This window comes from Podarcis vaucheri, assembly GCF_965113315.1.
Source record: "Podarcis vaucheri genome assembly, chromosome: 5".
In the NCBI taxonomy this organism is placed as follows: domain Eukaryota; kingdom Metazoa; phylum Chordata; class Lepidosauria; order Squamata; family Lacertidae; genus Podarcis; species Podarcis vaucheri.
Window position 1 is genome coordinate 102081835 of NC_138763.1, and position 12730 is coordinate 102094564.

General features: G+C 48.1%; 1 protein-coding gene across 1 annotated transcript in view; it reads left to right on the forward strand.

Annotated features, from left to right (window-relative positions):
• PARVB (parvin beta) overlaps positions 1–12730 on the forward strand; it is a 41378-nt gene that overhangs the window by 23335 nt on the left and 5313 nt on the right. The window contains exons 4-10 of the mRNA XM_082223243.1: positions 1498–1600; positions 2084–2224; positions 3073–3188; positions 7079–7137; positions 8346–8365; positions 9321–9382; positions 10562–10630. Of these exons, the coding sequence (XP_082079369.1) occupies positions 1498–1600; positions 2084–2224; positions 3073–3188; positions 7079–7137; positions 8346–8365; positions 9321–9382; positions 10562–10630 (570 nt within the window). The remainder of the gene's footprint in view (positions 1–1497; positions 1601–2083; positions 2225–3072; positions 3189–7078; positions 7138–8345; positions 8366–9320; positions 9383–10561; positions 10631–12730) is intronic.

The following is a 12730-nucleotide window of genomic DNA, read 5'->3' on the forward strand; positions in this document are numbered from 1 at the left end:
TTTTTAGAAATTAATTCAGCAAATTCATATTCTATTAATTTATCTGTTGTTAATCCAGTCTTATATTTCACTTTGTCGCTAAAGTCCCTGCGGTTCATTTCAATGTCCTTAACATTCAAAAATTTTACAATATTTCTGCAAATAAATTTTAAATTTCTTCCAATCTTCCTCCACCGTCTCCTCTCCCTGGTCTCGGGCAGAAAATGCAGCTTAGTCTGTACAGTGGTACCTTGGTTTACAACCATAATCCGTTCCGGAGGTCTGGTTGTAAACCAAAACAGGTTGTAATCCAAGGTGCGCTTTCGCCAATGGGGCCTCAAAAAAAAAAAAAAAAGTTGTCATCCAAAAAAAGGGACACGCACTTATGGGTTTGACGTGGTTGTAATCCAAAACAGTTGTAATCCAAAACGGTTACAAGCCAAGGTATCACTGTATTTGTCTGTCGCCTGAGGAAGCATGTGGGTGGTAGATTCAGAGCTGCCGGGACTGTGCGTGTTTGGAAATGATTAGAACATTAACTGTCATAGCTTTGGGCAAGACCAACAGTAGAATCAAGTGCAGAACAGAAAGGAAGTTCTCCCTGGGGTTATCAGTAATAGCTGACTTGCAAGTTTTTCCATAACTTGGAAGGTAGCTCAGATGGAATAATAGGATCATTTTTAATTAAATAGCTTAGACTAGTTTGGAAGATCTGGTGGCAGTCATTGGAATGCATCTTGAATTAAGTACTGCAGTGCACAATCTATTGCACAGTGGCTTTGCAAATCTTTTTGGATTTTCCAGTGTATGTTGGTTTTAAAGTTATGCACACCCACACAATGTACAGGACTTCAGGACTGGAAAATCACCATGCCTGAAAAATCTTCTCTCTTTGCACAGAGCCATAACTTAGCCACACATAAGCTTTCTTTTGTTTAGACCTCTTAATCCACAAATAGCATTTATATACTGTACCGAGTAAAGTATCTTCCAGGTGCAGATCAGGGAGAGCAGGGGGCATCGGGGCGTTGATAGCATTTTTACCCTCTTCTTGCAGGTCAGTCACTGAAAAAAAGGGAAACCCAACAGACATTAGTAAATTCCCAGTTTGTCCATTTGCTTCGCTGATACTGATATTTTTAGTTGGTTCACTAGGGTATAGATCCGGGACAAGGAACTAGGTCTAGTTGGTGAGCCAGATGGTTATCTCCCCACCTTTTGTGGGTTAAGTTCTGACTGGTGGGTGGAGCTGCCCACCTGTCAATCACTTGATGTCGCAGTGACATCAGATGATCCTTTTTTGCCTGCATGGGGCTTGCAAGTGTTTTGCAAAGTGCTAATTTTGTGAGATGCAGCTGAAGAATTTAATTCTAATACAGGAAATCTGGCACCATAATAAATTTCTTAGTTTCCCAGAAAAATCTGCTTGACTTGAGGTCCCCCCCACTTAAAAGGATAGAAACTAAATAATGTCTTGGGACCAACCAAGTAATCTGTGTCTTTTCTTTATTGTCCCAGGTTTTAATTGACTGGATAAATGATGTCCTGGTTGAAGAACGAATCATTGTCAAGCAGCTTGAGGAGGATGTCTATGATGGACAGGTGCTCCAGAAGCTCTTGGGTGAGTGGCTGCTGTAGGCAGGTGGCAGTGGACAGAGGGCTGGAGCTGGACCGAGGGGAATCTGGATTTGAATCACCACTCAGCTGAGGTTCCCCACGTCCCTGGGTTTTAGTTGGCCTCCGCTGGGGACCAACCCTTTAGTACTGCAGGCTCTGTCCTGAGGAAACCACCCCTCCCTTCTTTTAGACATGTTTTGGAAACCATCTTTGTTTATGGACAGGCCTTTGAAATATGAATTTTCTCTTTTTAACCAATCAGATTGGATTTATTGATATTTTTAGTGGATACTTTTGTTGATTTTATTCTTATTGAAATATAAGCGTGGCTTATAACCATCTTAAAATATAAATAATTTTTAATTTTAAAAAGCTGGTGGGTTTGTACCTGGCCAGGTGAGGAACTGGCTGCAGGGGGTCCATGTTCCCCATCCCTTTTGCGCCACCTGAAGAATCTTGTTTCTGCTTGTCTCTTTTCCCAACCCAGAGAAACTAGCTGGCCGTAAGCTCAACGTGGCCGAAGTGACACAGTCGGAAATAGGCCAGAAACAAAAGCTGCAGACTGTCCTGGAAGCTGTCCACGATTTGCTGCGACCCCATGGCTGGGCTATCAAGTGGAACGTGGACTGTAAGAAGCTCGTCTGGGTTGGGTTTGCCGTGGCTCCAGGGCAGAGTTGCTCCACTGCCAGGCCCTTTTGTCTCCACTCAGATAGCAAGACTCACATCTGTGTAAGGCAGGCTGTTGTGATTACAGAATTCCCCCCTGCCCTGGCATTGGGCAGGTTAGCAAAGGCAAAACGGTATTCCTCAACTCGTGTAAATTATGCAAAATGGCTTGATTTGTGTCATTTAGCTCATTTTGCATGATTTCTGCCGCTCATGGGGAAGAGCAAGTTGCCATACAGGACACTGAGCCCCCCCCCTCCCACTGACCACTCCGAGCTCTTATTGAGACACCATTCTGATGTCAGTTTTCATCTGCTGTTCCCCATATGTTCCAGCATATTTTTGTACCCCTGACTAAGAACATGTTTTTTCAACTCCTCGAGTGGTTTAACAGTCAATCCCTCTTGAGAATTGTAGCTCTGAGCGGGGAATAGGCACCCTTGAAAAACTACAGGTCCCATAACTCTATGGGGGAAGCTATGGATGTTTAAAGTGGTCCCATGGCGCTTTCGGTGTGTGGCTTGAATGTGACCTGAGAGAGACCTGGGGATGCAGGCAAAAGGAATCGGGGAGGAATAAAGATCCCCCCAGCTAACTTGCAGTTGCCGTGGGTGGGGGTTGGAGTGGAAAAGATGTGCAGTTCTGAAGAAGAGGCTCTGTGGAAGACCTAGCGGAGAGGCAGGGTTCTTGGGGCCCCTGGAGGCAGAGGGTCAACCCCAGATCACCGATCCAAAACTTGCCCAGAAAATGTTTTCCCTTAATTGCCTTTTAAAATTTGTGTGTCTCTGTATACCTGTGTTTCCCTTCAAGCAATCCATGGCAAGAACCTGGTGTCCATTCTCCACCTGCTGGTAGCTCTGGCAATGCACTTCCGGGCTCCCATCCGACTTCCTGAACATGTTTCTGTGCAAGTGGTTGTCGTAAGGGTAAGGGCGTGTTGAAACCTTATGCATGTATTTCCTACAGATATTATCCTGTTTTCTGAAAGTTGGTTACACTTTAAAGCGCTCTCTCTCTCTCTCTCTCTCACACACACACACACACCTCGGAGAATCAAGCTTTAGAACTGGCCTGGACCTAATTTGGGAGGTTTGCAAATAATAACATCTAGAAAATGGATGAAACTTTTAATCTGTTTTTAGTGTGTTGCCGTTTTAACTTTTATGAAAGTCTTAAATGGTTCTTAATTCTTACTGATAATTTTATTGCTATGTCTTTTCTGTAAATTGCTCTGAGGCTTTGGTTTTGGGGTTTGTTTTAAGAGTCAATTGATAATCAGTCAGTGAAATAATAATAAAATAAACCGTTGCTCTGAGCAGAAATGGAGAAGCATAGGCAGTGATGGTTTGGCTTTATTGGCCACATGTTCTCCTGCCATTAGATCAGGAGTGGCTAACCTGTGGCCTTCTAGACAGTTATAGAATCACAGAATTATAGAGTTGGAAGGGATCCAGAGCGTCATCTAGTCCAGCCCCCTCCACTGCAGGAATCTTGACACACGACGGTCTCCCATCCAGTTTGAAACCATACCAGACCCTGCTTAGTTTTACAAATGTGCTAGCAGTTTTATTTCTGCACCACTAGGAGGCTGTTGGGCTCCAACTCCCAGCAGCCACATCCAGTGTGGCCCAGTGGTCAGGGATAAAGGGAGATGTAGTCCAGCAACTCCTAGCACTTCCCATTCAAACCATCCCTGCCTTAGGCATACCTGAGATTTGCTGGTCTGTTTGTTCTGGCACATGGAGCAAGTGGAGCTGATCACATCAGTGTGTTATTTAATTGTTAACGAATTGCTCTCAGCTCTAACGGCTTGTTTCTATACATGCCAAGGCTTTTAATTAAGCTGCCAGCCTTTTTTAGAGATACCGTATTTTTCGCACTATTGGACGCACCGGTCCATAGGATGCACCTAGATTTGGGGGGGGGGGGAATAAAGGCAAAAAAAATTTATCCCCCCCCCCGCCAGGCGCGGGGCTGGGGCGGGGGAAGCCCGAGCTTCCCCCTCCCCCAGAACGGGACCCAGAGCCATGCCGAAGCTGCGCGCAGCTTTGGCATCGCTCTGGGAGCTTGCGGGGCTGGGGGAGGAGGAAGCCCTCCGCCAGCCTCCAAACCATGTCGGGAGACAGCGGGATGGCGGGCTGCGCCTCTCCCGCTGTCCCCCGAGTTTGCGGGGCTGGGCCAGCCTTCTAACCAAGTCGGGGGACAGCGGGAAGGGCGCGCTGCGCCCCTGCCGCTGTCTCCCGAGTTTGCGGGGCTGGCGACGGGGAGGAGCAGGCTTCTCCCCCCCGCCAGCGTTCTAGACAAGTCGGGGGACAGCGGGAAAGGCGCGCTGCGCCTCTCCCGCTGTCTCCCGAGTTTGCGGGGCTGGCGACAAGGAGGAGCAGGCTTCTCCCCCCCGCCAGCGTTCTAGACAAGTCGGGGGACAGCGGGAAAGGCGCGCTGCGCCTCTCCCGCTGTCCCCCGAGTTTGCGGGGCTGGCGACAAGGAGGAGCAGGCTTCTCCCCCCGCCAGCCTTCTAGACAAGTCGGGGGACAGCGGGAAAGGCGCGCTGCGCCTCTCCCGCTGTCCCCCGAGTTTGCGGGGCTGGCGACGGGGAGGAGCAGGCTTCGCCCCCCCGCCAGCCTTCTAGACAAGTCGGGGGACAGCAGCAAAGGCGCGCTGGGCCTCTCCCGCTGTCCCCCGAGTTTGCGGGGCTGGCGACGGGGAGGAGCAGGCTTCTCCCCCCGCCAGCCTTCTAGACAAGTCGGGGGACAGCGGCAAAGGCGCGCTGCGCCTCTCCCGCTGTCCCCCGAGTTTGCGGGGCTGGCGACGGGGAGGAGCAGGCTTCTCCCCCCGCCAGCCTTCTAGCCAAGTCGGGGGACAGCGGGAAAGGCGCGCTGCGCCTCTCCCACTGTCCCCCGAGTTTGCGGGGCTGGCGACGGGGAGGAGCAGGCTTCTCCCCCCGCCAGCCTTCTAGACAAGTCGGGGGACAGCGGCAAAGGCGCGCTGCGCCTCTCCCTCTGTCCCCCGAGTTTGCGGGGCTGGCGACGGGGAGGAGCAGGCTTCTCCCCCCGCCAGCCTTCTAGACAAGTCGGGGGACAGCGGCAAAGGCGCGCTGCGCCTCTCCCGCTGTCCCCCGAGTTTGCGGGGCTGGCGACGGGGAGGAGCAGGCTTCTCCCCCCGCCAGCCTTCTAACCAAGTCGGGGGACAGCGGCAATGGCGCGCTGCGCCTCTCCCGCTGTCCCCCGAGCTTGTGGGGCTGGCGGTGGGGCTCTCCTGAAGCCTGGAGAGGGAGAGGGGTCGGTGCGCACGGACCCCTCTCGCTCTCCAGGCTTCAGAGAAAGCCTGTATTCGCCCCATAGGACGCACCCACATTTCCCCTTCATTTTTGGAGGGGAAAAAGTGCGTCCTATAGGGCGAAGAATACGGTACTTCTTTTCCGAGATTGACTTGGGAAATGTGTTGTCCCAGTGGAAATATTGTACACACACCCGACTCCCAGCTGGGGAAAGGGAGCTGACCCCTTAGATACAGAGTGCATTTTGGAGTCCAGAAATCTGGGAGCAAAGCGGGTCTTTTGATTCTGCAGAAATCAAGGAAGGGAAAAGCAGAAAAGCAAGGGTTGGCTGCCCCCATCATCTGTGCATGGAAGCACCCCTGTTTTTCTTGTCTATGGCTGTTAAGAGCTGCATACATTTCATAATTGATGAAGGTCTGTGCTATGTTTGGAATTCTTTTTTTTAACTTCTGTATTGATAACAGCTGTGGCTGCAATATGCTAAATAAACCGTTTGCTGATGGTGGTTGTTTTCTGTGACTTGATGTTACTTCTTAGGGACTGTGGGAGAAGAAAACAATTTGCCATAAACAGCACCAGTAGATAGATTGATGGTGTAACTTTGCAAAGTCCCGAAAGGTGCAGGGCAATTTCCTCGCATCTATAAACGCTTCACAGAATGTGAGAGATTAATACATCTCCCTGGCTTCAGAGGTCTGTCTTTCATTTAAAGCTGTGGTCACTTGGGAGTAGGATGAAATTGTTTTGCTGAAGGCGCCTGCCTTTGGCCTTTGCATTTTCAAAGATGCCTCCTTGCTTGATTATCTCCATTTGTTGGAGGAGGGAAAAATAAAAGACTTCTGTCAGGAGAAACAATCCACATAACAACATAGTGCGTCAATCTCCTTTGTTGCTTTTAATAGTACAGTATTTAAGAAAGGCACCACTAGGTGGCACAACTTTTAGGTTAAGCAGGGATTTCAGAGCCGGCACGAATGCTTTCTCTTGCTCAAGAGGAGCAAATGAACACCTACTTTAGAATGCTTCTTTGATGCATTTGTATGGTAATTCGCCATGGGCGAATACAGATTCTGACAGAGAAGAAGAGTTTACAAAGGACTTTGCTTTAAATTGGAACGCTACTTTTATCTTTTTTCTTCTTCTTTGGAACCATCAGCTAATAATCAGGGCTGTCATCTTCTTAAGGAACTCCTGTTTGTTTTAACCAACTAACTGTTTGTTTCAGTTGTATGTAGATTTAATCAGTCACCTTGAAGAAAAAAGGGTGTTTTAGTTTTTAAGATAATGCAGGTCTGATGATGTGGTAGACAAGCGGTGTGCCTCTTCTGTTTGTGAGAGAAGAGGGCCTTTTCAGAGACGGGCAACTACCACCCATAGCTTTCATTTGTACTTTAAATGAAAAATAATGGGCACTGAGATGCTGTTATTGCTTTTACATGATTGACGCCTGCTTTTGTGATGGTGGCAAGCAGCCTTTTCAGTCACAGTTCAAGCAGAATTTAGTGTTGTCCCACAAACCTTCTCCTTTCTGTCTTCCAGAAGCGGGAAGGTCTTCTCCAGACAGCCCAGGTCACAGAAGAGCTCACCACCACCACAGAGTAAGCCCTTCTTCTACGCCAGGGGACCCCAAACTAAGGCCCGTGGGCCAGATAAGGCCTGAGAGACTCATTTATCCTGCCCGCTGCGACCCCCACCGCCCACTGCTGCCACCCGCTCTTATCAGCGCTGTGCTGCGTGGCTGCCCACTTCCGGGTCAAAGGAGACCAGAAATAGCTTGTGTGCATGCGCAAGCGTTATTTCCGGTGCACATCCGGGTTGGAGGAGGCCTGTGCAAATGTGCACAAGCTATTTCTGGGGCTCCTCTGACCCGGAAGTGTGCCAGAAATAGCGTGTGCGCACGCGTATGGGCACGCGCTCCCCACCTCCGGCCCGCCGCGCGATCTGCGCTGGAGACACCGGCTCGAGGCGCGGTAAGTTTGCTGACCCCTGTCCTACCCTAAGCTCATGGGGAGTGCACAGAAAGTTCTCGCCTGGGATCGTCTGGGACAGCCCCGTCCATTGTGCCCCCTAAACAGTATCTGGACCTTTGTAGACCATTGTAGTATGTACACCAGTGGTTTTCATGCTTCTCAGCCTTGAAGGAACTCCTGCGTGCTGCAGACGTTTCTGCGGACATGTTCTAGGGTGTTCCCTTGGTTCAGGTGGGGCATCGGACAGGCCTGTTGGGCCTCACTGTTGCCTTGTATGAACGGAAAATAAACGCTATGATACATCTAGTGGCCCCCCCTGCTGATCTACGTTGCATCGTAGTGTTGGGCAACCTGTCTCGGGAATGGGGGCACTTGTCCATAATTATATATTTATATAGTCATTCATTGAGTAATGCCAGGAAGACAGTGAAATGAAGGAGAATTCTTCAGGCATCAGAATTTCAGAGAAGGCAGAACTTGATGCCTGAAGGATGCAATCCAGCTTTGGATTCTTTGATTCAGGCAGCAACACATTTTGGGCCAGCACTGAACACCACGCCCCCCCCCCCCCCGGAAGTGCACAAGGCCTTGGAATTCCCATGTCACCTTCCTTGGAGCTCAGATTTTAGTATAATGGTAGTGGTATATAAGAAAATTGTTCTCTGGCGTTATAGGGTAATAATTTTGCCTTTCATAAAAGATTGTGTAGCAAGATTGATCTTGGTCTGGGGTGTGTTGGGGGGGGGAGATACCTGGGTTTTCTTATTCAGCTGTGGGCTCTTAGGAGCCCATTATTAATGCACTAACTAAGCAGTTTCTAAAACTCTGATTTGCAGGATGATGATGGGTAGATTTGGTAAGTACAAGATTTTAACTTGGAATATAAACCCATAATAATGATCCATGTGCAAGTTTCGAAAAGCAGTAGAATAAAGTTGCGTTTCAATGCTGTCTCTAGTTTGTCTCCCACAATTTAGGAGTTGCCCTTAAGCCTGTTTTTGTCCAAGGTGGCACATTAAAACAATTCTCTCGTTCTCCTTTTGGGCTCAGAGCAGCCTGTCTTCTTGCATCCCATGTTGCCAACTAGGACTGCACTGGACATTTTGGATGTACAGCCAAACTACAGAGTTCAGCTTATTTTCTGTTGCTGTTGATAGCTCCCACCTTCTCTGTGCTTCCAGCAAGTCCTGACTCCTGTGGTCTGAAGGGACCCCCATTCCTGCCTTGCACAGGAGCTTGGGGCAATCCCACAGCTGTTATGATATTCTATATCTTGCTGGCCTCCTTGTTGCAACAGGTTCTCTTCCTCCTTTTGCCCTCTTTGTTCTCAGTCCCAGTGCAGCTTGATCTCCACCTCCTGTTTCCCATGGAACACCATCATATTTGCAGGGAGGAGCAGAAGAGTTCCTTCTAAGGCAGTAATGACTCCTCAACAACTGGGATTAACTTCTCAGAAGGCTATCTGTGCTTGCACTCTGTGCTTGTTTTCATTCATGCATTCATTTCATTCATATCCCAACTTTCCTCCACGAAGCTCAAGGTAGCATACTTGGTTCTCCCCCCATCTCATTTCATCCTCACAACAACTTGGTGAGGCAAGTTAGGCTGTGAGTTTCATGGCTGACTGGTGAATTGAACCTTGGTCTGCCACATCCTAGTCTGCTCCGCTAACCACTGCATAGCACTGCCTTCCCCCTTGCTCAGTGAGCCCATCACTTAGATAAGTACGGAATAATGCATATCTTGCTTCTGTGAATTTTCACTAAAGCCTTTATTGATTTGTTGAAACCTTGTTCCCTTTCTCAAACCAGAGCGAGATGCTTTTGACACACTCTTTGACCACGCTCCAGATAAACTAAGTGTCGTAAAAAAGGTAACATCCCATTTGTGTTTAATGGGCCAGTGGGCATTTTTTTTGCGCTCTCTTCAGGTAGCAAGGGTCTCGCTTTCACCAGGGTTCATCTAAGGACATGAACCAGGAGCAAAGGCTTTTTAGATACTGGGTGATTATTGCAAGATGCCTACTCCTCACGATTACAACTTCTTTTGCAGCCTCCACATTAAGTTGCTGGCACAAAAATCCCAGCCTGTATTTGCCCTCTATTTACTGTTTCTGACAAAGATCTCTGTCATGTTTCTGAGAATGGGTGTTTTTCCTGGGATGAAAAACTTAAAAATGACCAGCAGCCTGGATGAAGCAAAAACTGAAGTGCCTCTACCTCAGCCGATAGCCCTTCCTTTGCTGAAGTCCACTTCTCCTTCCTTTCTGCCCTTTGACCCCTAAAGCGTCACACCACAACGGGGAAACCTGTTTTGGCCTGAGGGCCACCTCCCCTTCTGGTCTTCTGGGCAGCCTTCTGGCAGCCACTTGCTAAGGGCGGCTGGGTCCAAAGGAAGAGGCGGGTGGAGCAGCAAATGCAGCTTTTACATTTTGCGCAGTAGGCGAGTTTCTATGCCCACTCATTCACTCACTTGCCCCTCCATCCTCACAAGCAAGAGACATTAATCAAAGGAGAGTCAGGCAAAAACACTCAAGATCGGAGCTGCAGAGGCGTGTAATAAAGTTTTGCCTTAGGCAGTTTGTAGAGTCCTGAGGATTTACATTCTTCCTCCCTCCCTGCTGCCTGTGGATGAGTCTTTTGACTGAGGAGCTTTCTCGTGCTTAAAAATGTTTAAAAGCAATCCTCCTTGAAAGGTCCAGGTTGTCTTTCATCAGACGCTTCCAAAGCACGACAATTCCCCACGGGAGCAGCATGCTGGAGAATGCCACCAGGGGCCGCTTGCATGGGCAAAAGACACTTAATGGGAATCAGCCCCCGTTCCATTGAATTCCAAATATAATAAACCTGCCAAAGTTTCCTTCTGCATAAGCATAAGGTTTACAAATGGGTGGTTTTGTATTGTGAATGTATTTACGTTCCTTCTTAGAAGTATAAAATGAATAGCGGTGCAGTCCTAGGCATGCCAGTAGATGGGCTTAGGGTTGCAGCCTCAATCTGCATATCGGTTGCATTTTAATTTCCTTACCTGCTGTGTTCTTTTTCCTTTTCAGTCCCTGATCACTTTTGTGAACAAGCACCTAAATAAACTTAATCTGGAAGTGACAGAATTAGAAACTCAGGTAAGAGGCTTTACTCAGCACCGGTGTCGACAGTCAAACCATGCCTTCAGATATTTTAAAACATCTTCCTTTTTAAAATCAAGAAATAAATCAAAGTGTCTGCAGGAGGCTGTCAATGTTATTAGATGACTGGGTTTTAAACACGTAAACTTTTCCTCCAAGACTGTAAAAACCTCTCTCTCTAAGCTGCTTTCTCACTCAAATATCTGAGCCTAAATACAGGACCAGTTTAAGATACATGGCTGCCGTAGGTAAATATTACATCCCCTTGTCTTTCTCCCCTGGAGAGTTCCCCCCAATTTCAATCCAATTTCCCTGTTATATGTAGCTGAACGGGGCAAAGGGGAAGGACTGAAGTTACATAAAATATCCCCATCCTTGGTCTTCAGGCAACATGGTCTGGAAAGGAAATGATCCCTCCTCCTTTCTGAGTTTTCAACTCCTTTCCCTTTTCCACAGAAGCAAATGGAAAGGTTGCTCCATTTACTTGAGGCCTGTAAGGGGGCCACAAATGTCTCCACATCTCCCACTCCTTTATTCCAAGGGTCTAAGGTGGTCATGACGCGGGTGGCGCTGTGGGTAAAACCTCAGTGCCTAGGACTTGCCGATCGTATGATCGGCGGTTCGAATCCCCGCGGCGGGGTGAGCTCCCGTCTTTCGGTCCCAGCTCCTGCCCACCTAGCAGTTCGAAAGCACCCCTAAGTGCAAGTAGATAAATAGGTACCGCTTTATAGCGGGAAGGTAAATGGTGTTTCCGTGTGCTGCACTGGTGCTGGCTTGCCAGAGCAGCTTCGTCACGCTGGCCACGTGACCCGGAAGTGTCTGCGGACAGCGCTGGCCCCCGGCCTCTTAAGTGAGATGGGCGCACAACCCTAGAGTCGGGTTGTGCGCCCATCTCAGTTAAGAGGCCAGTGGCCACATGACTGGCCCGTACGGGCAGGGGTACCTTTACCTTTAAGGTGGTCATATATGAGGAAACTGGTGGTTGTTTTTTAAGAACAGAGTATAGCCCATATGAAGCTCTCCAGATGTTGTTGAGCTCCACCTCCATCTAGTTTAGCACATCTGGTTTGCACAGCCTGGGGTGCAGATGGGGAAACACTGACCTGTGGCCTTCCAGAGACTGCTGGACTGCAACTGACATCAACCCTGACCATTTGGATATATTGTCAGGGCCTGGTGAGAGAACCTAGAGGGACGCAGGTTAGCTATTAGCTACCCAGGTCTAGACAAAGGCAGAAGTAATGTAAGTGCTTAATAATAGCAACAGTAGTGAAACTCACCTTCCTGTGGTGCTCCTCCTGTTCTTTTTGGGTCATCAAAATTTGCAGGTAGGTAGTAGAAAGGGTATGCGTAGTTGAGACCCAGCAAACAGAGAAACCTTAAACTGAAAATGAGTGCAGGCTTATTGATCTTAGGATTTCTTGGCTATGGGGTTTACCAGTTTTGATAAGGGGTCTGTAAACTTTCATTTGCACTGCAGCAAATAAACTCACCTTGTCCATTTTAGCTGCTACACCAGCCCTGGCTAAATAGCTTTAATGCAAAGAAAGACTTCTTTGGTATTGAAACCTAAGCATGGGAACAGTCACAGTCTTGCCCAAAATGTATTTATCCTAAAAACAGGCAAGCCAAGTGCCTATTTGTCCTGTTGTGTTCTGTGTCTCTTGCTGCGGCATGAGGAATTAAATATGGCTGCCTTGGAAGGACAACAGTTGAAGATAAAGCTGGGGTTCAGTCTGATTCTTTTCTTTCTGTATAAGAACAAGCATTAAAGAGGCCTCCTAGCCCTCTCACAGGTCCTTTATAAGACCAGTGGTAACAGTTGGCCCTGGAGAATATTAACCACTCTCAATTTTACCCATGGACTGCCATCTGTCCAGATTTTAATTTGCTCTGAACTAATTTTAAGATGTATTTTAACTAATTGATTGCCTGTTTTTATGTTCTTTGTATACTGTCTTAGTTTCATGATGTTAGCCGCCCTGAGCCCAGCTCCGGCTGGGGAGGGCAGGGTACAAATTATTATTATTATTATTATTATTATTATTATTATTATTATTTAGATTGGTCCCCACCCCCGAACTCAGCACACTTGGG